The following is a 21,636-nucleotide window of genomic DNA, read 5'->3' as shown; positions in this document are numbered from 1 at the left end:
CATTCACACTGTTGTGCAGCCAATCTCAGAACTCTTCATCTTGCAGAAGTAAAACTCTGAAGCCATTAAACAACTCCCTATTCTCCCCTGCCCCCAGCCCTTGGCAGCCACCCTCCTACTTTCTTTGTGAACTGGACCACACCAGGTGCCTCAAACAAGTGGAATCATACAGTATTTGTCTCTTTGTGACTGGCTTATTTCACTTAGCATAATGCCTTCAACATTTCATATATCAGAATTTTCTTCCTTTTTTTGTTTTAGAATTTCCTTCCTTTCTAAGGCTTAATAATATTCTGTTGTATGTATAGATCTCACTTTGTTTATCCATTCTCCAGCAATGGACACTTGGGTTGCTTCCATCTTTTGGCCACTGTGAATAGTGCTGCTGTGAACATGGGTGCACAGATATCTTTCCAAAACCCCGACTTTTATAATTTCTGTCCTTTAAAACTGAGTGAAGGAATGATCTCCTAGGAGAAGTATGTATTCTATGTTTTTGCATTTGTTACCATTTGGAAAAAATCAGGAATGCAGCACTAATTTCACTAGGTGATATCTTTACAGTTTCTTAGTGGGCTGACTTTTCAAGGGCTTCTCATGCTGTTCTTCAGTAATATGTGAGTGCTTTGTGAATCGCCATTAAATAGAAAGTACCAGCAGTTCAGCTCTCTCTCAGTGATTGGGACACTCTGATCAAGGGTGAATTGGCAGTGACTTGTTGTTTTGCTGAATACCACTGTTCCCATTTCCCCTCCCAGGGGACTTGAAGTTCACACCACCCTTCCCCAACCAGGAAAGCATGTGGCCCTAGGATGAAGTTGCTGAAGCCCAACAACAATCTACTCTACCACTGAGTGCCTTTCTCGCTGGGAAAGACCTATAAATAACCTCTGTGATCCTGTTTCAAAGTCGGAAAAGAGACTGGGGCTGAGGGGTTGCAGAAATAATTACATGAACAAATGGATCAAAGAAATGATTTGTGAATAAATCTTAGGGAAGGAGAGTTAGCAAGCCATGTGGACAAATAAGATTCCTCCCCCGCCCAGCCTCCTTTTATGCCCTACATTGTCTGCAGGCATTTGTAAGCCATATTCTACATCACTTGGCATTCAGATAGCTAAGTCAGCTCAGCAATAATGGAGGGCTGAAGTATTAGTGCTCTGCCCTCCTGCAAAGAGGAAAGGAAATCTAGTTTGGGAACCAAAGCAAAGCTTATTCATCTTTTAAAACCCAAGACAGAGTCCTCCACAGTCCCCCAGAAATAGGGTCCTCCTGCCTTAAATGCATAACAATCACAGGAGAAATAGCAGGGAAGTAGGGCTTAGGTGACAGATTCCAAAGAACAAACACACACTTTTGTGCTCCGTCTTCTTAAAATTCATCCTCTCACCTGCCAGCCTTGAGCATTGCCTATTTACATAACTAGCTGCCTAAAATGGAATATTAGATAATGTTACATGGCAGCTCACTTAATTTGAGCCCATCCCCAGGATATGAGAGTGATCCAGGAGTCCTCGACAGCATGCTGCGTGGCTTGCTGGCCTGCAGCCATGCCTCTGTGTGGTGCGAGCCCATCAGCGCTCCTGAGCTAAGCAGATGTCAGGCCTGATCGCCGATCCCCAGGTGGGAGACCAGCTGAGCAGCAGTGGGGAAGGGGTGTGATTCAGCAAGTGGCATGGTGTGGTGCACTGTCTTCAGGTGACAAACAACATCTCTTCCTGAGCTTCACAGCAGGCCCCTTGTTCTTCCCAAGGGGCTATCTCAAAGACAGCTGACAAAAAGGGACTGAGAAGGGGAAGCTGCAGGATCTATGGGGACACTGGGTATAGGAGGTAATCAGTCAGCTCTGATGCCATCCCTGGCACCATGCCAGCCTTGCACCCCCTTGGTCCTTTCCGAGACACAACTATCCCCTCCATCAAAACTGGAGTCATGCTGCTCACTTACAGGAGGAGTATAAATAAATGATAAGGAAGTGTTCTGATAGTGATAATCGGGTATAGCTTCTCAGCAGACTAGATGTATCAAAGAAGGCAATTGTGTGTGTGTTTTTTCATTTATTTTTCAGCGTTCCGGTTCCTGTAGTCAGTTTAGAGAAAATTCCTAACCTAGTGAAGGCAGATGGTGCCAATGTCAAAATGAACTCTACAACCACTGCTGTGGTCACCGCCTGCTCCACCTCGTTCTCTGCTGTCTCTACCCCACCCTTAATTAAGCCGATCTTGATGTCCAAGTCAGTGCCACCTTCCCCAGAGAAGGTCTTAAATGGCAAAGGAATTTTGTCCACCACAATAGACAAGAAACACCAAAATGGCACCAAAAACAACAACAAGCCTTACAGAAGACTTTCAGGTACGTGTCTGTATCCTTCGAGTCTGGCTCATGATTAGACTGAAATTGAGTCATGTCCCCTAACCAAGGAATGATGTGTTCTTATAATTAAGCAGGTCTGTTTCATTTTAAGAAGGACATGGAATTTACCGACAGGCAGGACCCCTACCTAAAAATGCAAGCAAGAGCTGGTTCTCCTTTTCCCAGGCCAGACAAGGCTCTCCCACAGCTAAGTGCTTAGCGGGAGTTACCCTGGTGACCCAGGAGTCAGGATGCTGTGCACCAACCACAATGGCCTATGGATTCTGAGGGTCTTATTATCATTCTGACAGGCTGATCTGCCCCTGGGTTTTATAGAGGCCTCACCACCATGAAGCTGGACAACCCACAGTGAAATCTCACGGTAGCTCAGAATAGGCTTGGGACAGTCCCCTCAGTGACTGCCCCACAGAAAGACACAGCCTCTGTCCTTTGGCCTAGTTGGTTTCCTGGTTGATTCTGTGGTCTGTGGCCACAACTGCCTTCTTCAATAACCAGTTGAAATTTCTATTGGAACACTAGGTTAGCACAGCAGATGAGGAGTTGGGGGATCTCTTGGGTATACCCCTTAGTTGCCTGAGCGGGCACTGGAGAGGAGCTCATGGCCAATCTTGAAGGCAGTGGCTGTCCTCTGGGGGCTCCCATGTGGATCACACTTGCTTGGATTTGTTGTAAAACTAAATCTAGCAGTTTCTGCTTTTTTCAAAAGACTAAAGTAAGCTTCATAACTTAGTCACACACTGTGGGCATTTATCTAATGTTGACAAGAAAAAAAAATGTGAAAACCACTCTATGAGAAGGAAATTATATGTTCCAGTATGAGCACACTTCTTAAGCACCCCAAAAATTGGGGATCATTTTTATTTTCTACTTTGTGTTTCTCTCTACTTTACTATTTCTACCTTATATCTGTAACTTTTTTAATAAATTATTTTTAAAAGTACCTCCACGCAAAGCATTCAAATGACAAAAGTATTATACCTGCAAACCTCCTCACATACCGTTCACCTACTATGAAGAAATAAAGGTAGAGCCTGGAGTCCTCACTGCACATTGGGAGGCCTCACTGTGTGGATGGGAGCCCCGACTCCTGGCTCTCCTCCTGAATGGCAAGTTCAGTTCCAGCTGACAGGTGTGGCTACGCACAGTGTCCAGAGGCTGCAGTCCTTGTGGCAGAAGCATGACCATGGCTTCCAGCCTGCACCCCAGTCTGAAGTTGTTTGGGGATTTTTTCCTGTTTGTTGGTGTTGCATTTTGTTGGTTGTTTTGTTTCATTGGGTCTTTTGCTTCTATCTCGCTTTCATACTTGGCAGCCAGTGAAACAACCTGGTCAGTTCCAGGCCAACATGAGTGCTGGTTATGGATCTGGGCACGGTCTGACTTGGACAGGTGAAAGGGAAAGAACTCCATGCCAGGCAGCCCAGGGCCTGGCACCCAGGCACTCCTTGGTGGGCAGAGAGGGCTCATAAGAAATAGGCATTTCCAGGTCTAGCAATTTTCTATACTTAAAAGTGAGGCTTTAACAAAGAAAAAGAAAATTAAGGGCAGGAGGCATTTTGATAGCCAACCAGGGAATCTGTCTTAGGTATGAGAATGGTTTTGTTGCACACATTGCCATTACTACCATCATAACCACTCCATGACTTCAAACCTTTTACTGTATTTTTTAAATGATTTTATTTAGTTAGTTTTACGGAGAGGGGAAGAGAGGGAGAAAGAGAGGGAGAGAAACATCAATGTGTTGTCTCTTGTGCACCCCATACTGGCGACCTGGCCCTCAACCCAGGCATGAGCCCTGACTAGGAATCGAACCAGTGACCCTTTGGTTCACAGGCCGGCACTCAATCCACTGAGCCACACCAGCCACGGCCAAACCTTCTTTAAAAATTAGAACCCATTCATTGAGTACGCTCAGAGTTTACTCCACCAACATCAGAGAGTTTTTCAGGCTAGGTAACCTCTTTTTAGTTTGCAGCTATACAGGGTTCTTAAGGACACCACCACATTTATACACACCCCTCACCCACCCACTGTCTTCCTGAATGCCCAGAAGAGCTGTGTCATTCCTGTTGTGAGGAAGGCAGGTGCTTGCTGGGTGCCTTCCAGAAACAGCACAGGCCATGTGAGAGGTGGAACTTTAAAGCCTAAAGGGAGCATCTTGAGAGATTGCCCTCACTTCCCCTCATTTTCCTGGAGAGGAGAGCATTTTTGAAATCCAGAGGGGATGAAGGATCCAAAATGGGCCTAAAAAGAGCAAGTTCCTTGAAAGTAAACTGAACATGACCCACCGACAGTCCAGTAGGAGGGCAGACAATGAGAAAGGCCCGGCCTTCTTGCCGCCATCCAAGAACACGGCCTGCCCTGCCCTTTCCCATTTGGGGCAACAGGCGCATGTTGGGAGCAAAGCAAGCTGAAGCAGGCTTTGCCTTCTATGCACCTTCAAGTTCAGGTTTGCATAAGGCACACACCCAAGCTTTTCCCCTTCCCCTGCCTAATACCTCCAAAATGTCTCTGAATCAGGTAAACAATTTTTCTGACCAATTTTTCTGGTCAATAAGGTTGTGCTGAGCACTTTGCAAAGCAGGAGAGAGGCAAGGTCACACTGACCTGTCAAGGGACAATCTCCCATTTAAATGGCTACGACTAGCAGGAAGGCAGGGTAGGGCTGGGGAGATGTGATGTACTCCTGGAGCCACCCAGGAAAAAGTGGCCCTTAGGCCTCAGGTGGCTCTCCCTGGTCTGCAGCTATCTGTGCCCAATGGGCCAAGTACCTGGAGAAGCTTTTCAAGTGAAATAAAGTGTGAGAGCCACATGGCTCCTCCCCTCACCCCCCAGTGCTCACCCCACCCCATCCATCCCTGTGCCTTGTGCTGCATTCCACATCCCTACGAAGCTGGGTTCGGGAACTCTGGGTGCAGAGGGGTGTCCCATTTTCCCCTGAGCAGTTCTTGAAACATTTCAGCAGTCATTTGGGGAAAACATAAACAGATTGCCTGACAATGTCTCACTTGTTGGTGCAAATGTGCATTTTTTTAATTGTAGTCTTAATGCCAAATCCTATTTAGTCTCCTTTTTTCTTATATTTTTTGTTTGTTTCTTAAACCAGAGAGAGAATTTGACCCAAATAAACACTGTGGAGTATTGGATCCTGAGACAAAGAAACCTTGCACAAGATCCCTCACCTGCAAGGTATTTCTCTTTCCATAAAAAATACTTCCTGCTCTTGCTGGGGCCTTTGTCGAAATGTTTGCATGCCACTCTCTGCACACGGCAGGGTGTGGAACCTAGACATGACCCCCAGCTGTTCTTTGTAAAGGAAATGCTTTCTTCTCTTCCATGGTAGCAGAGTGCCTGCCTCAAACTGGCTGGCTTTTTAAGAAGGGAGAAAAAAAAGGCATCCCCTGTTACTTGTGAGGCCAGACAGTAAATTGTATTTATAGGCACTCACAGGCGGTTCTAAACCCTGCTACGTTTTAATGTATGCAGGAGCGGCAGCACGGCGGCGGCAGCGCCCTGAAAGACAGTCCTGCCGCACTCCTGATCGGCCACACTGGGGTGGCCAGGGGGACAGCTGACCCAACGGGCCACCACTGGGTAGCCCCCAGCCGCATACTTCATACTGAACTGCTAGTGCTTCTTGGGATTAAGACTGTGGCCCTGTCTGCTTGGTGGGTCTGTGTATCTGGGCCAAAGCAGGCCTCTCACCTGCACCTGGATTAACTCTAGACTCTTTCACGGTGGCCTTTCATCAGAGAGGTTTTCCTGGGTTCTGCACTGAAGCTCATCATCCTGTGCCATTTTTTGGAGGAAGCTTTGGCTTAATGCCAGGAAAGTAGGGCACGGTTGCATTTGTGTGGTCTCTGCCTCTTCCCAGCCGCAGAACAAGAGCTGTTGCCTTGAAGTTGACTTTTCAAGCACCTCTAAATTCCCATGAATTGCTGTCTCTGAAATGGAGGGCCCAGAGAAGCAGGTTTATGTGCTGATCAAAGAGGCTGTGCTTTTCATCTCTCTTCTCCTTAGACGCATTCACTAAGCCATCGGAGGGCAGTCCCGGGCCGGAAAAAGCAATTTGACCTTCTTCTGGCAGAACACAAAGCCAAGTCCCGGGAAAAAGAAGTTAAAGATAAAGAGCATCTTCTGACTTCAACAAGGGAAGTACTTCCAAACCAATCCGGGCAGGCACAGGACCCTTTGCCAGGATCTTCAGGGAGCTCTGGGCCAGAACTTAAAGTTGCATCCCCTGCAAAATCCAGGCCACCTAACTCTGTGCTTCCTAGGTAAGTCCCACCATGGTGATAGAGGCCCAGAGTTCTTGATCAAGTGATTCTGTCTTGCTGGGTTGTGTGTGGTCTGATCACATGTTAAATGGAAGTCATCATAGTCCTGCCACGTAAGGCGGTTTTGCAGTTTAAATGAGATAATGGGCATAAGGGGCTTGGCCATAGTGTTGAATGTCATTATCATTGTCATCATCATCATTCTTCATAGCAGACCTATTCCGAACAAGAGTAAGCTGAAAAGAAAAAGAAATCCTTGGGTGACACATCAGCCACCAGGCAACTTCCTGGCTGCTTGGGATTTCAGATTAGTTGAAGATTCGTGGAGCAGGGAGTGCAAAAAACCTGGGTGAGTGGGCAGTTGGCACCTGTAGGAGCCCATTTGGCACGTATTTTGTGAATTTTTTGCACAACACTCCAATTCCTCGGGTGAAGGGAAAAGTAGCATAACAGAGGCTTTTTGTTCTTATATTTCCCTGCACACCCAGATAGCTGAGCCCCCTGTCTGTGGTTTTATTTGGTTGTTCTGGACAGAAAGGAAAGAACAGAAAAGAGAATTAGAACCCGTTTGGATTAAGAGATTTAAAATCCACATGTGTGTTCTAATGGGCAGTGGACTGCCACGTTTAGTAGCAGACCAATTTCTAGGTAATAGGACAGGGAACCTTTTATTAAAAAATACCTATTGAGCGCTCACTCTATAAGCAAGGTAACTGTGGTAGGTACCCTCTGGCAGAGGTACAAAGATGAACAAAACTAGGTTCTGCTTTTCAAGAATTCAGAGTTTAGAACATGAGATAAGATTCAAATATTTATAATGTCATTTAAAGGAAACATTAATGATACAATAGGAGAAGTACAGGTTCTGGTACTACTGTTGGTTTTGAATGCATGTTGCATCTGTCTCATAGGGGCCAGTCAAGAAGTAGGCTTTAAGAGAACATAGTTATAAAAGAAGAGGAAGGAGTTGGTTTTTAAAGCAACAGCAGATATTTGGTGGCAGCTGTTACTGATCTACCAGGTTCTTGCCCTCACGCCTTCTACTTTGGAACAAGCCTGACCCAGTTTCACAGTCATGGTCCCTCTGTAGGAATGTCCAACCTCAACTCTGGCATTCTGGGGGAGCAGTCATGGAATTGCAGCCCACACATTTCCATCATCACCATTGTCATGTTGTTGTCATCCATTTCCATGCCACTTTTCTTGCTACCCCTCATTTTGCAAGATTATTTTATATTTACTTCTACTAATGTGGATATAAGTGAAGGATATTACCATTGCTTTAGAGTTGAAGAGACAGTTCTGTCCCAAGCTCTGTTCCAAGTTTCTGGGAAGAAACTTTCATACCCTCAGAACCTTACATGGGACCCAGTATAAAAGTAGACCTGCCTTCACCTGAAGCCAACTCAGCCCTGCTCTCATCACACATGTACCCAGAGCCTGCTGTCCCCCCAGCCCTCCAAGGGATCACCTTATACTCCCCAAAGATTCCAGGGGACCCAGTTTGAAAACCCCTTTTACTATATGATTTTGACTGATAGAGGCACTTCTCACCCAAGCAGTGGTACCTGGTTAACAGAGAAGCTGGAGACAGCCATCAAAAAATAAAACAGGCAATGGAGTCTTAATAGCTTCCTCTGCCTGTTCCTTTCTGGTTTAGTTTTCAGAGGAATATTTGTTGATGGGGAAATGCCAGATGTAAGTGTTCTCTCTTATAGAAGCAGAAAAAGAGAGTGTGAGGTTAATCACCAAAAGGGATGCCTTTGAAAGGAAGGGTGAGGCACAGGAGAGCATCACAAATGTTGCTAACAGTAATTTTTGAAGATGCTTCTCAAAGTTGATATAGAGACACCAAAAAACTCAGGGTGGACTCTGGTCCAGTGTTCATAGGAAATAGCATTCTCATGTAATCAGAGATTTTAAAAAGCATGAGTTTAATATTATAATTACATAAAACTTAAAATGTTTATTTTACTCCTATTAGTCACATATGTAAAATAGATATTTCTTTTTAAATATATTTTATTGATTATGCTATTACAGTTGTTCCAATTTTTTCCCCTTTTGCCCCCCTTCACCCAGCACCCCTTTCCCTCCAGCAGTCACCCCACCTTAGCTCATGTCCATGGGTTGAGCATACAACAGTAAGTTCTTTGGTCTCTCCATTTCTATACTATTCTTAACACCCTCCCTGCCTATTTTGTACCTACCAGTTATGCTTCTAAATCCCTGCCCTTTACCCCATTTGCCCCTTCCCCCTCCCAGCTGATAATCCTCCACAGGATCTCCATATCTATGATTCTGTTCCTGTTCTGGTTGTCTGCTTAATTTGCTTTTTTTTTAGATTCAGTTGTTAATAGTTTTGAATTCGTTGCCATTTTAATGTTCGTAATTTTGATCTTCTTTTTTTTTAAATAAGTCCCTTTAACATTTCATGTAATAAGGGTTAGGTGACGATGAACTCCTTTAGCTTTAACTTGTCTGGAAAGCACTTTATCTGCCCTTCCATTCTAAATGATAGCTTTGCTGGATAGAGTAAGCTAGGTTGTACCTTGCTTTTCATCACTTTGAATACTTCTTGCTAGTCCCTTCTTGCCTGCAAAGTTTCTTTTGAGAAATCAGCTGATAGTCTTATGAGATCTCTTTTGTAGGTAATTATCTGCTTTTCTCTTGCTGCTTTTAAGATTCTCTCTTTATCTTTAACCTTTGGCATTTTAATTATGATGTGTTTTGGTGTGGTCCTCTTTGGATCCAACTTGTCTAGGACTCTGCTTCCTGGACTTGTATGTCTATTTCCTTCACCAAATTCTTTCATTATTTTTTCAAATAAGTTTTCGATTTCTTGCTCTTCCTCTTCTTCTTCTGACATCCCTATGATTCAGTTGTTGGTACATTTGGAGATGTCCAGAAGGCCCTTATACTATCTTCGTTCTTTTGAATTCTTATTTCTTCTTGCTGTTCTGGTTGAATGCTTATTTCTTCCTTTTGTTCCAAATTGTTGATTTGAATCCTGACTTCCTCACCTCCACTGGTGGTTCCCTATAGATTTTTCTTTATTTCACTTAGTGTAACCTTCATTTCTTCTTTTATGTTGTTGCTGTACTCAATGAGTTCTTTGAGCATGCCGATCACCAGTGTTTTGAACTCTGCATCTGATAGGTTGGTTATCTCTGTATCATTTATTTCTTTTTCTGGAGTTTTGTTCTATCCTTTCATTTGGGCCATGTTTCTTTGTCTCCTTTATCGGGCACCTCCCTGTGTGTGTTTCTGTGTATTAGGTAGAGCTACTTTGACTCCCTGTCTTAGTAACATGGCCTATTGTAGAAAAGGCACATATAAATTATGTGAGGCGGAGCCTTAGGTAACGACCAGGGTGGGGGCAACCCACTTTGCCACTTTGTGGCACTATGTCAGGGGAGGGCTCAGAGAGGAGACAATGCTGCTGCCTGGCTTCTGGAGGTTTACGGAACACTTGCCCCATTTCCAGTCACTTCACCCACTTCCAGTATACAGCTGACACCCTCCCAGCTGTTGCCCTGGTGGTGAATCCCAGCATGGGTGGGTTTGCATACATACAAAGTCCATATGGGCCCTTTAAATGGAGTATCCTGAAAATCTAGCAGTTTCTTCCACCACCCCAACCCCTGCTGGTTTTTACAACCAGAAGTTATGGGGATTTATCTTTCCAACACTGGAACCTTGGGCTGTGCACTCTGGTTGGGGACTGGGATTGTTCAGTCCCAGAGTATTCCTCCCAATTTTTATCCACCAGGCGTGATAGAGACCACTGCCGCCTCTCCACACTGCACTGCATCTCTATGACCCTGCCCCGCCTACCCTTCTGGATGAATGTGGTTTCTTTAAATCCATGGTCATCAGACTTCCATACAGCTCAATATTCTGATGGTTCTGGGTGTTATTTGTTTTGAAATCTAGTTGTAATTCTTTCTGTGGTTGCCCTAGGAGGCAAAGTGTGTCTACCTATGCCTCCATCTTGACCAGAAATCTATAATAGATATTTCGGTTACATTAATTAACTACAATTGGCAAAAAAAAGAATATTATCACACATGAATAGAATTATCATAATCCCTTCCTGATCCTTTTTGTTGGAAATATTAATGTGTGTGCATTTATTTCTTACATGTTATTTTGATAACCTTGAAAATAGTTCAGCTTTCATTTTTTTGAATTGCAACCCACTCTTGTCAAGGGTTCCTAAAAAGGAACTTGGGTTTAAAATTGGAAGAGTTAAAGGTAGAAAACACAGGTCAGAACAGGATAGGAAGTGTGTATCGCAACTTCGTGTTTATTAACTAGATGAGCATGGTCATGTTTCCTAGTCTCTCTAGCCTCAGCTTGCTCACCTGTAAAATGGAGCTAAAAAGAATTTAGTGAGATAAAGTACTAAGCTCATAATAAGCACTGAACTAATGGTAGCTATTAGTGGTAGTGATATTCAATGGGAAAGCAATGTGAGTAAACAGACCTTGGTAGTACCTGACTTCATTTGCCTGTCTTTTTGCCTCCTGTCCCCCAACCTGGGGACCTTTAAATAACATACACATGTGCTCTGTTTCTTTGCCCCTGACTCTAAGGGAACACATTACTCATCCCAAAGTACCCAAGGGCTATGGACAACCAGACCAGCCATACTGTCAAGACCCTGTTGAAAAGAGAGAAGAAGGCAAAGTGTCAAGCTGCTCTCTGACAAACCAGGCTCAGACCTTTGGGAGGGAGAGTAAGGTTGGCTGTGGAAGCCAGGTCTGACAAAATCTGGGCACATTCCTCTTTGTCTTGAGAGTGCTCACACATCTAATCTTAAAGTATAAAAATGGCAAAATCCCTTGAGTTTTAGACTGACAAGGGGCAGTGAGGAGACACAGAAGGTCCTAGATACCTGAAAAAGATTAGAGATGAGTGTTGAGTGAAAACAGCTTCAGTTTTAAACAATTAGGAGAGTGTTATTGCCAAATTGTAAGCTGTTTCTCTCCTCAACTTATGTTTGTCCCTGTGCTTTTTCTACATTCTTTCTCAGAAATATGGGGAGGCTTTGAAGTCTGATTTTCACCTCTTATTAGCTTTGCAAGCCACTTCCTCATCTAAGAAATGTACATAGTAGTTAAATGCACAGAGCAGTGGGTAACTTGGATGAGAAAGTGTATATGACATGCCAGCCACATAGTAAGGACTCAGTTAAGGTCAGTTGCCTTGTTCTCTCTTCTCCAAAGTACTCAGACAGACTGATACTCATGTTTCCACAAAGTGGTAGGAGTGGAGACTTTCTTTATGTTTCCCTGAGCGAAATGAACAGGCATCATTATCACATACACTGTCTTTAGACCAAACTGGTAAGTGAAGAGGAGGGGGATGATGTAGTGTCGAGGGAGAAAAGGTGGATGGCAGCTTAACAAACTTGAGTGACTTTTTCCACACTTTCTCGTGACTAGTTGCCTGTTTTCCCATCACTTCTCACCAAGCCCTATTTTTTCCTGAGAACAGCTGGTTCCAGTGAACTCCTCCCCTCCAGTTTCCACCCCAGAGTGCAGTGATCAGAGATGGAAAGTCTTGAAAGCATCTACCACTCCATCATTGCCAGGAGGGTGCACGCATCCTGAATGAAACAAGCCTACGAAGGGATAGATTGGGATCACCTCCTCCTCCATGTGTCTCTGTGCACGTATGCACACCATCATGCAGTCATGTGTCTGCCTTTGCCCTCTGAGCTGATTTTGTTCTAGGACACAAAGGTTCCATGTTCATCTTTATTCTCTGGCAACTGAAATTTACTATTGGGTGTTTCAACCTTGTTTGTTTGTTTGTTTGTTTGTAGTAAGGAAAGGTTTTTTGACCAAGAAGGTGCCAACTGAGAAGTTGGGAGCCCTAGTAGTACTTCAGCTCCATCTTAAGAAAGCACAGAGTTCAGTCTTCTTTTATACCAAAGGAAGGGGAAATGGGAGTGGCAAGAGGTGATTGACTACCTCAGACATCTGGGTGCTACCAGTCAGGGTCTGAGGAAGATTGTGCTGGTTGCTGGGAGTCTGGTCTCAGTCACAATGTTCCTGCAAATCTTTGATAAACGACCCTTACTTCCCTTATCTCCTCAAGCCACGAGCAGAATTCCTCTAAAGATTAGCATTCTATTGGCAAGTCTAAGTGGAAGCTATTAGCCTGAAGGCCATGGGAACAACTCAGGCTTGGAGTCAGAGAGGTCAAGCATTTCATTCTGTTACATTTACCCCCTTTTTGTCATTTATTCCTCAGCACTGAGGGAAATAGGGCAACCAGGTCCAGGTTCAATTAAGAGGGAATATTAGTTTTCAAGGTGGAGTCAGATCTGCCTGCCCATTGTGCCCCATTTATCCAGCTTGTACAATCTCACATGCCTACCTCTTCCGTGATAGGCCCCAAACCTTAGAAGGAGCATTCTGAGGGTTCAATTTAGACAAAGAATAAAGAGTAATTTTTATTATTATGCCCCCTAAGACCCAAACCATGAGTTGGCCACTGCACAAACTCTTCCCGGTTCAGCTGACAAGTAACGTAAAGCAATCCCGTTGTCTAAGGACACACATGTCAAGGCCTCTGCAATGGTCTGTCTGAGTTGTAGAGCTGGGGCAGTAGAACAGGCCAAACAGCTGACTAATAAGTGTTAAATTCTTTAAGATGTAGTTAGCACCAGGTGCTCAGGTAAGCTGTCTGTGAGGCTTACACCACATTAGTCACTGAGATTGTTTGAACATGAACTATTGTGGCAATTTCTTTGAAATTTATGTTATGTAAAACCAAAATTCAAAAGATAATGGACAGCACTAGAATCTAATATCCACAAAGGTGTATTATAGTTCTTACTGAAACATAATTTTCTCTATAGTCACCCCCACATTTACCAAAGATATCCAAATGGAGACCAATTTATCTGCAAAATAAATCTAATCTTAATAAACTTGGCCTGATTATTTGTATAAGTCCAGCAAGAATAATAATTAACAACATAGGACCCCTTAAATCTGTTTTGCTGGGATTTTCCTCAGGAATCTTTAGATTGAACTTTTTTAAAAAAGAACTTATTTATTTATTTTAGAGAGAGGTGAAAGAGGGAGAAAGAGAGGGAGAGAAACATCGATGTGAGAGACCAGCCACCTCTTACATGCGTCCCTACCAGGGATGGAATCTGCAACACAGACATGTGCCCTGACCAGAAATTGAACCAGCAACCTTTCATTTTGCCCGACCAACTAGATGACACAGTTGGATGACACCCAACCAACTGAGCCACACAAGTCAGGGCTCAGATTGAACTTTAAATATACTCTCAAAACTAAGAAGCCAAGCCATATACTTACCATCAAATTTTGACCCCAATATTTACACATTTGGGTGGATACTCCTCTCTTGTCATGGTCCCCAACACATCCTGAGGGTCTTTCCTTGCATCTCCCAGGAAGCAACATTTATTTCTTGGCAACCTGGAAAGTCTGCTGTGAACCATGCAAACTAGGCACCAGACTGTTTTCCCAAAGGGGTTTTATTGGCTTCCAAAGTCAATCTTAATTCCTTAGAGTCTTCTGGTCCGAGTCTGCACATGTCTCTTTCAAACATGACATTCCATTCAAAGCCTTGATAATAAAACCAGTCTAACAGATTCTTATTGAACTTACATTGCCATGAAAATAAAAATACTCATTATTGGATTCTGCAGGGATCAAGTAGTGAGAAAAATAAATATTTCAATTCTGCTTACAGATGTATAATTTACCAAATTGCTAAGTCATAGGTAAACAGGATTCCTTTTATCTGAAAAGCAAAAAGATTAAAAAATCAGCCATGTCAAACAAAAAGTCATAAAAATTGTAACCATTTTCATCAGTTCATTCAGTCAGTCCTATGTAATTAAACTTGCTGTGCTTGAATCCAGTTTTTCAATTAGTTCTCTAGACTTTGCCTGGTAATTCCAAGAAGTTTGCACGGCTGTCAAGACTCCTATGATTTGCTCAGTGAAGTGGGTACCCAATCACTAGAGATTGTGGAAGGCATATTCTAAGTAAGAAACACATTTTCTGACAGTTTCTTTGCCATTGTGAGGGCATCAGTCTGTGACAGGAGAAAGCCTCAACTTACCTAGAAAGCATACACACAAAAATAAGAACATATTGATCATCCAAACCAAGTGGCAGTTGAATGAAGTCCAGCTTAAATAAACTATAGTGGATGAGGAATGCAAAAACTCAAAAAATGCGAAGGAGCCAGGTTACCCAAGGGGCCATCTGGGTTTCCCATAGCCCCAATTATTCACTTAATTGACAGCCATTGTTTACTCACCTGAATGACTCTGATTTGGGAACACACTGTTGCCGTGTTACAAAAACATCAGGATGGCAAAAGTCTGGCGATGGGTCATTTTTTTGTGGAAATAGGATGGACTCGATTCACTTGAGCCACAATCTGATGCTCAGGGTCAGTTGTTTTAATGTGTCCCTCAATTTTGATGACAAACATCTTATGTCAGGACATCTCAGATCCCCAGCAACATTCTTTGGAACATTTATAATATATAGTTATAAAAATACAATATAAAGAAGACTCACTGTTATTTTTTGACAATGCTTTTCATATATTTTCTATTCATCAAAATAAACCTAATTAGTTTAACATTTCTCCTTGTAAGGAGAGAAAACAAATCTTTTGGAGTATTTCAGAGGCCCTCTGGAACACCTCAGGTATTCCCAGGTCAAGACTATATTTATAATTTAAATTTTTAGAAGTTTGTCAAAATATATCAAGAGATTTCAGACATCTGACTACATAGGATCATGTCATTATGAAGCAATATGTAATTATCCATCTAATCAAAGTGGTAATAGAAAATTGCAAACACAAACACAGAAGTTTAAGTTGGCCCAAAGGTTGTGGGCTATTGTTAAGCTGATTAACAAATACAGAAGTTTACATGATTATTAATAAAACAGTTCTTAGTATTGAGGAGGTGCCATTTTCTTAGGTAATTAAGGACCTGATTAAGGCAACATAAAACACAGAAAACTATTTTGATGAACACAGAATCTGTGCTTTCTAGGCAGAAAACTTTTTTCCAATATCAGTAGCAGACCAATAGTCCAAGAAACTTTGTCTTTAGCAGAGAGAGAAGACCACACTATAATTTTACATCAGCTTACTTTTTATGTTTAAATGTCTTCCTTATTTTAACCAAAGTTATATAGGCATATAGCTCAAATATTGAATAGTAGTACTAAAAGACATAGAATGGAAAACAGTACTTCCTGCTATCCTGGGACTCTTCCTACCCTCTCTGTTTAGAGTGCCTGTTTCCTGGATCACAGTGCATTCCTCCCTGTTGGCTTGCTTCTTTATTTTGGTGGAATATCTCCTCCAATAGCTCCTGGGGAAAAGGTGCACAGGTCAGTTTTTAGAATCCTTACACACTTAAATGGTTTTTTTTCTACCCTCCCACTTAATTGATCACCTTTCTTAGTAAATAACTGGATTGAAATCATTTCCTTACAGAATTTGGAGCAATATTTCCATTCAGTTCTTGTATTAAAGGTTTTTGTTGAGAAGTTTAATATCATTCAAGTTCACACTTCTTTTCAATGACCAGTTTTTATCTCTGAAGACTGGGGCTCTAAATATCAAAGGGACTACTCTTAATTTAGGTATTTTTTTCATTTATTGTATTGTGTACTCACAAATACAATACAATTCAGATAGATTCTCTCAGTCTGAAAACACTTATTTCTGGGATATTTTCTTGTCTTACATCCTGGAAAATTTTCTTTCCACTGTTGTCTTTATTCTCTTTCTTGATCTCATATTAGTTGGATGTTGGATGTTTTGCTCTGATCTTTTCAAAATCTTAACATCTTTTCTCCTGTTGTCTCTCTTAATCTCATATTCCACTTCCTAAAAGATTTTACTTTCTAAAAGACTTTCTTGACCTTCAAAACTACATATATTAAATAATCAGTTTATGATTCACTTAATAAATTTTTAAGATCTGCTCTTTATTTGATTGCTCCTTATAATATCCTACAAAATGTAATCATTTTGCAGAGGTAGTACATTTTTCATATCTTTGAAGATAGACTTTTTTTAGTTTTTCCTCTTTCCTTCCTTATCTTAATTTCCTCCAAGTTTGTTTCACGCACATGTTTCATGTTTGGTTGAACAGTTTCATGGTGGAGATGTCCCAAGAATTTTTTGGTGATCCCTAACCATTCATATTTAGAAGAGGGGCTCTAACAGGCTGATTGGAAGCCCGTGTGTGGGACAATAAGACCAAAAGGTCATCAGGTCAGCAATCAGCCTTTGTTGGAGGATCCCCATAGGCAAGATCTGGGGGGCTTTTCTCTGGAGTCATTCAGTTTCTCAAGAGAAGAATCCTGCCCAGTCACGAGTCTAGCAGTGGGCATTCTGAGAGTGCAAACTAAGGATCTGACTAGGGACAGCCCACAGTCACTCTGTTTCCAGCCCTGTCCCTCACTCCTGATCCCTGCTGTGCCTAGTCTCCAGTCTCTCCAGTTCACTTTCTCTAGAAAATAAGCCTTTGTTCTCTTGTTGGGGAGCTTCTTGGAGAGGGAGGGTGGTCCTGGTAGTGAGTCACCTGGCTGTCTGATGTAGTGTTGATGACTACCATATATTAAGACTTTAAACTCTCCCACTGTATTTAGCTGTCACATCCCCCATGACTTTTGCAGCTCTGGGTAGCTCCTGGTGCCCTCTTTCTCAGAGGTTCTGTGGTAGGTCACCTCCTTTCCCATTAATTAACATTCTCCAGCCACATTCTGTCTTCTAAAAATATGTTAAATCTCTTCACACTTGCCTCAGCTGGGACTCTTCAGGTGCAAGTAGCAGAAAACCTGGTCATTTTTTTTTCAATCTCAGTTTACATTCAGTATTATTTTATATTCATTTCAGGCATACAGCATAGTGGTTAGAAAATCAAATGCTTTACCAAGTGCTCTCCCCAATATTTTAAATACTCACCTGGCACTATGCGTAGTTATTACAATATCATTGACTACATTACCTGTGCTGTACTTTACATCCTTGTGACTATTTTGTGACTACCAATTTGTACTTTTTAATTCCTTCACCTTTTTCACTTAGTCCCCCAACCCCCCTCCTCTGACCATAAGTCTAATCTCTGTATCTGTGAGTCTGTTTCTGTTTTATCTATTTTACTCTTCAGATTCCACATATAAGTGAAATCATATGGTATTTGTCTTTCTCTGTCTGACTTATTTCACTTAGCTTAATACTCTCTAGGTCCATCTCTACTGTCACAAATGCTAAGATTTCATTCTTTTTTATGGCTAATATTCCATTGTATATATACACCACAACTTTTTCATCTACTTGTCTATTGATGGGCTCTTGGGTTGCTTCCATAGCTAGGCTATTGAAATAATGCTGTAATGAACATAAGGGTGTATATATTCTTTCCAATTAGTGTTTTGGGATTCTTGGGTTATATATCCAGAAGTGGAATCTCTGGGTCACAAGGCAATTCCCTTTTAATTTTTTGAGGTATCTCCGTACTGCTTTCCACAGTGGTTGTACCAATCTGCATTCCCACCAACAGTGCTAAAGGGTTCCCCTTGCTCCATGTCCTCACCAGCACTTGTTGTTTTTGGATTATTGATGATAGCCATTCTGACAAGTGTGAAGTGATATCTCACTCTGGTTTTATTTTGCATTTCTCTGATGATTAGTCACGCTGAGTATCTTTTCATATGTTTATTAGCCATCTGTATGTTTTCTTCGGAAAAATGATTATTTCGGTCCTCTGCTCATTTTTTAATTGGATTGTTTGTTTTAATGTTAAGTTGTACAAATTTTTTATATTAGCCCATTATCAGATGTATCACTGGCGAATATGTTCTCCCTTTCAGTGGCTTGATTTTTCATTTTGTTGATGGTTTCCTTACTTGGCTTTGCAAAAACTTTTTAGCTTTATGTAGCCCCCTTTGTTTATTTGCAGAAAACCTAGTCTTAATAAGTGCTGAAATAATTAGCAAATTTCTAATCACATGAGACGGGAAGTCTGGAGGTGAAAGGGCATCTGTCACCAGAGATCAGAAATTGGCTCTGCTTCTCTGCCCTCTTTGCATTCCACACTCTTCAGTCTTCAAAATCTATAATAAGATGGTTGTAGGACTTTCAGGCACATCCAAGTAAAACAAAGTCTAGTGAAGGTGGAAACCACTTTTTTCTTGTGTCTCTTTTTAAAAGTGAAAAAAATCTTTGCAAAAGCCCTCCCCAAAGAATACATTTTCTTTTATTTCTCATGTCCTTTTCTAAACCAATCATTAGCAAGATGAATGAGATTTCATTATGGTTTGGGGGTTCAGTGGAGGCTGTGAATTCATCACTATGACTATCACCATATTTCTGCTGACCTTTTTGTTCTTTGCAGCTAATGCCTTTTTTATCCTCTTACTCTGATTTTAGTAGGATTTTGGGAGGGAGAGGAGATAAGTGTTCAATCTATCAGCCCACTTAACAGGAAGTTCTTCCACAACTTTCTTACAAAAAAGTTCCTGTACTCCTTGCTCACTTTCTTTTCATTTTCTTTTTTTTATTTCTTCTTATTAAATTTTAACCCATACACAGGAAAGGAAAGAGTGTAATATAATGAACACCCCATATACCTAGCTTGAAGAATTGTAATATTCAGGTTTTGCAATTATATTTACTTCATCTATATTTTTTGATGATATATTTTGGAGTATAATTGCAGATATCATGGCATTCTACTTGTGAAGATTTCCACATGCATCTTTTTAAAGCAAAGAAAATTTTCTATGTAATCATGATGCTATTATCACACTTGCAGCGAACTTTTATCTGCTGCAAGGCATGGGGGTCCTGTCATGTTGGAGAGGCTTCAAAAAGAGCCTACTAGAAAGTTTGGAAACAATTTAAATGTCCATCCATAAACTAGTTGAGTAAATTAAGATGTATCCATATTTTGGAATACTGGGGACTATTTTAAAAGATGACATAGTTCTATACATGGAGAGATTTTTATAATATCACTAGGGGTTTTTTTTAATGTCTCAAAAGAGTATGTACAGTGTGGTCCATCCAGCTCTTGTTTAAAATTGCCAGTGTACACATAGTAACGAAGTCTGGAAGGATATAAACCAGAATGGTAATAGCACTTGATCTTCAGTGGTAGGATTATGGATGCTGTTTTCTTTCTTTATACATTTCATCAAAATTGTTTTACCATTTGGGTCTTCAGCTGTTAACAGGCAATAGTGTACTTGCCCCTTCTGATCCAGGGGAGTAGGTATCTGGAAATGCACCCAGGGAGATGTGGTCTCTGGGCTGTAGACTTAACATGCAGAGTGAATGGCATCTTTGTTTTTATAAATATGGGAAGGTGATAGTCAATAATAAACAGTCATACTAATGGAGTTCTTTTAATAACACTGAAAAACTACCTGTAGTTTTGTTACAAAATTTATCATGTTAACCGTTTCTAAGTGTACAGTTTAGTAGTACTGAGCACACTCACATTGTGGGGCAACTGCCACCACCGTCTCCAGAATTTTTCACGATCCCATACTGAACCTCTCTGCACTCATTAAATGCAAATGTCCCAATACCCCTCCCCCACTGCCTTGTAACTACTGCTCTACTTTCTGTCTCTACAGACTTGACTATTCTAGGTATGTTGTGTAAGTGGAATCATACAATATTTGTCCTTTGTGTCTGGCTTAGTTCCCTTAGCATTATGTCTTCATGGTTCATCCATGTTATAGCATGTATCAAAATTTCATCATTTTTAAAGAATTAATATTTTGTATGGATATACTATATTTTGTTTATCCATTTATCTATTGATGGACATTTGGGTTGTTTCCACCTCTGTGGCTTTGTTTTTAAAGGACTGTGCTTTCAGGAGCTGCTTTGAACTCAGGTATTTCTCTTTTTTTGTTTTTTAAGATTTTATTTATTTTAGAGAGGGTAAGGGAGGGAGAAAGTGAGGAGGAGAAACATCAATGTGCGGTTGCCTCTCATATGCCCCTTTTTAGGGACCTGGTCCACAACCCAGGCACATGCCCTGACTGGGAGTTGAAACAGTGACCCTTTGGTTCTCAGGCTGGTGCTCAATCCACTGAACCACACCAGCCAGGCCATGAACTCAGGTATTTACCACCTGGAAAGATTTTATAGCAACAAAGAACCCAGAGTGGAAATGAAGGAGAAGGGATAAACAGTGCTGCTTCATGTGACTTTCAGGGGCAGCTTTCAAATAAGAATACAGAAAACCAATTTTTTTTAAAGATCTTGGTGTTTTTTTCTCCAAAACTTCTTTTCCTCCCTATCTATTTCCCTGATCAGCTGCTTAAGAAGCAGTGAAAACAACTGACAGCTAACTTTGACTATTTTTCTTCTAACTCTTCTACTGATGTGGATATGTTTGTTTGGTTTTTGTTTTTACCTTGTTTTGAGTTTTACTACTTAGAAAGCATGTTCTGCTTCATACTATAACCTTGCTTCTCTATAATCTTAGCCATAATTGAGATGAGATCTTTTGGATTATTTATACACATGGAATTCATTTATTCCTTCATTGAGAAACATATTTCAACACCTACTATGAGCCAACCATGCCAGTGGGAGGGTCTAATTCCTTGTCAAAAAATTAAACATTCACCCTGGCTGGTGTGTCTCAGTAGATTGAGTGCAGCTTGTGAACCAAAAAGTCGCTGGTTCAATTCCCAGTCAGGGCACATGCCTGGGTTGTAGACCAGGTCCCCTGTAGGGAGCACATGAGAGGCATTAATGTTTTTTACTCTCTCTTTCTTCCTCTCTTCCCCCCTGTCTAAAATAAATAAATAAATAATTTGAAATGCTCACCTTTTAAAAAAATTAAACATTCATCCACAGAAAATACAATTAAACTACATGTGGCTTAATATTAAGAAAAGGGCCTGGCTGTGGGGTAAGAGACTTG

At 41.5% G+C, this 21,636-nt stretch overlaps 1 protein-coding gene across 13 annotated transcripts in view; it reads left to right on the top strand.

The window, feature by feature from the left end:
- The window catches only part of ATXN7L1 (ataxin 7 like 1), a 229,369-nt gene that overhangs the window by 190,739 nt on the left and 16,994 nt on the right, over nt 1-21,636 (top strand). For 8 of the 13 annotated variants that reach the window (XR_004899653.1, XM_036010755.1, XM_036010753.1 and 5 more), the window contains 4 exons: nt 2,069-2,352; nt 5,477-5,559; nt 6,391-6,647; nt 6,859-6,996. Coding sequence is in view for 12 of the 13 variants with exons in the window: in XM_036010755.1 (XP_035866648.1) it covers nt 2,069-2,352; nt 5,477-5,559; nt 6,391-6,647; nt 6,859-6,996 (762 nt within the window). In the remaining variant the exon portion in view is untranslated. Of the gene's footprint in view, nt 1-2,068; nt 2,353-5,476; nt 5,560-6,390; nt 6,648-6,858; nt 6,997-21,636 lie in introns of those variants that run through there. The other 5 variants (XM_028526198.2, XM_028526201.2, XM_028526200.2 and 2 more) reach the window with 3 other exon arrangements.

The sequence above is a fragment of the Phyllostomus discolor genome, chromosome 10, assembly GCF_004126475.2.
Source record: "Phyllostomus discolor isolate MPI-MPIP mPhyDis1 chromosome 10, mPhyDis1.pri.v3, whole genome shotgun sequence".
In the NCBI taxonomy this organism is placed as follows: Eukaryota; Metazoa; Chordata; class Mammalia; order Chiroptera; family Phyllostomidae; genus Phyllostomus; species Phyllostomus discolor.
This window is presented reverse-complemented; position numbering and strand designations above follow the sequence as displayed.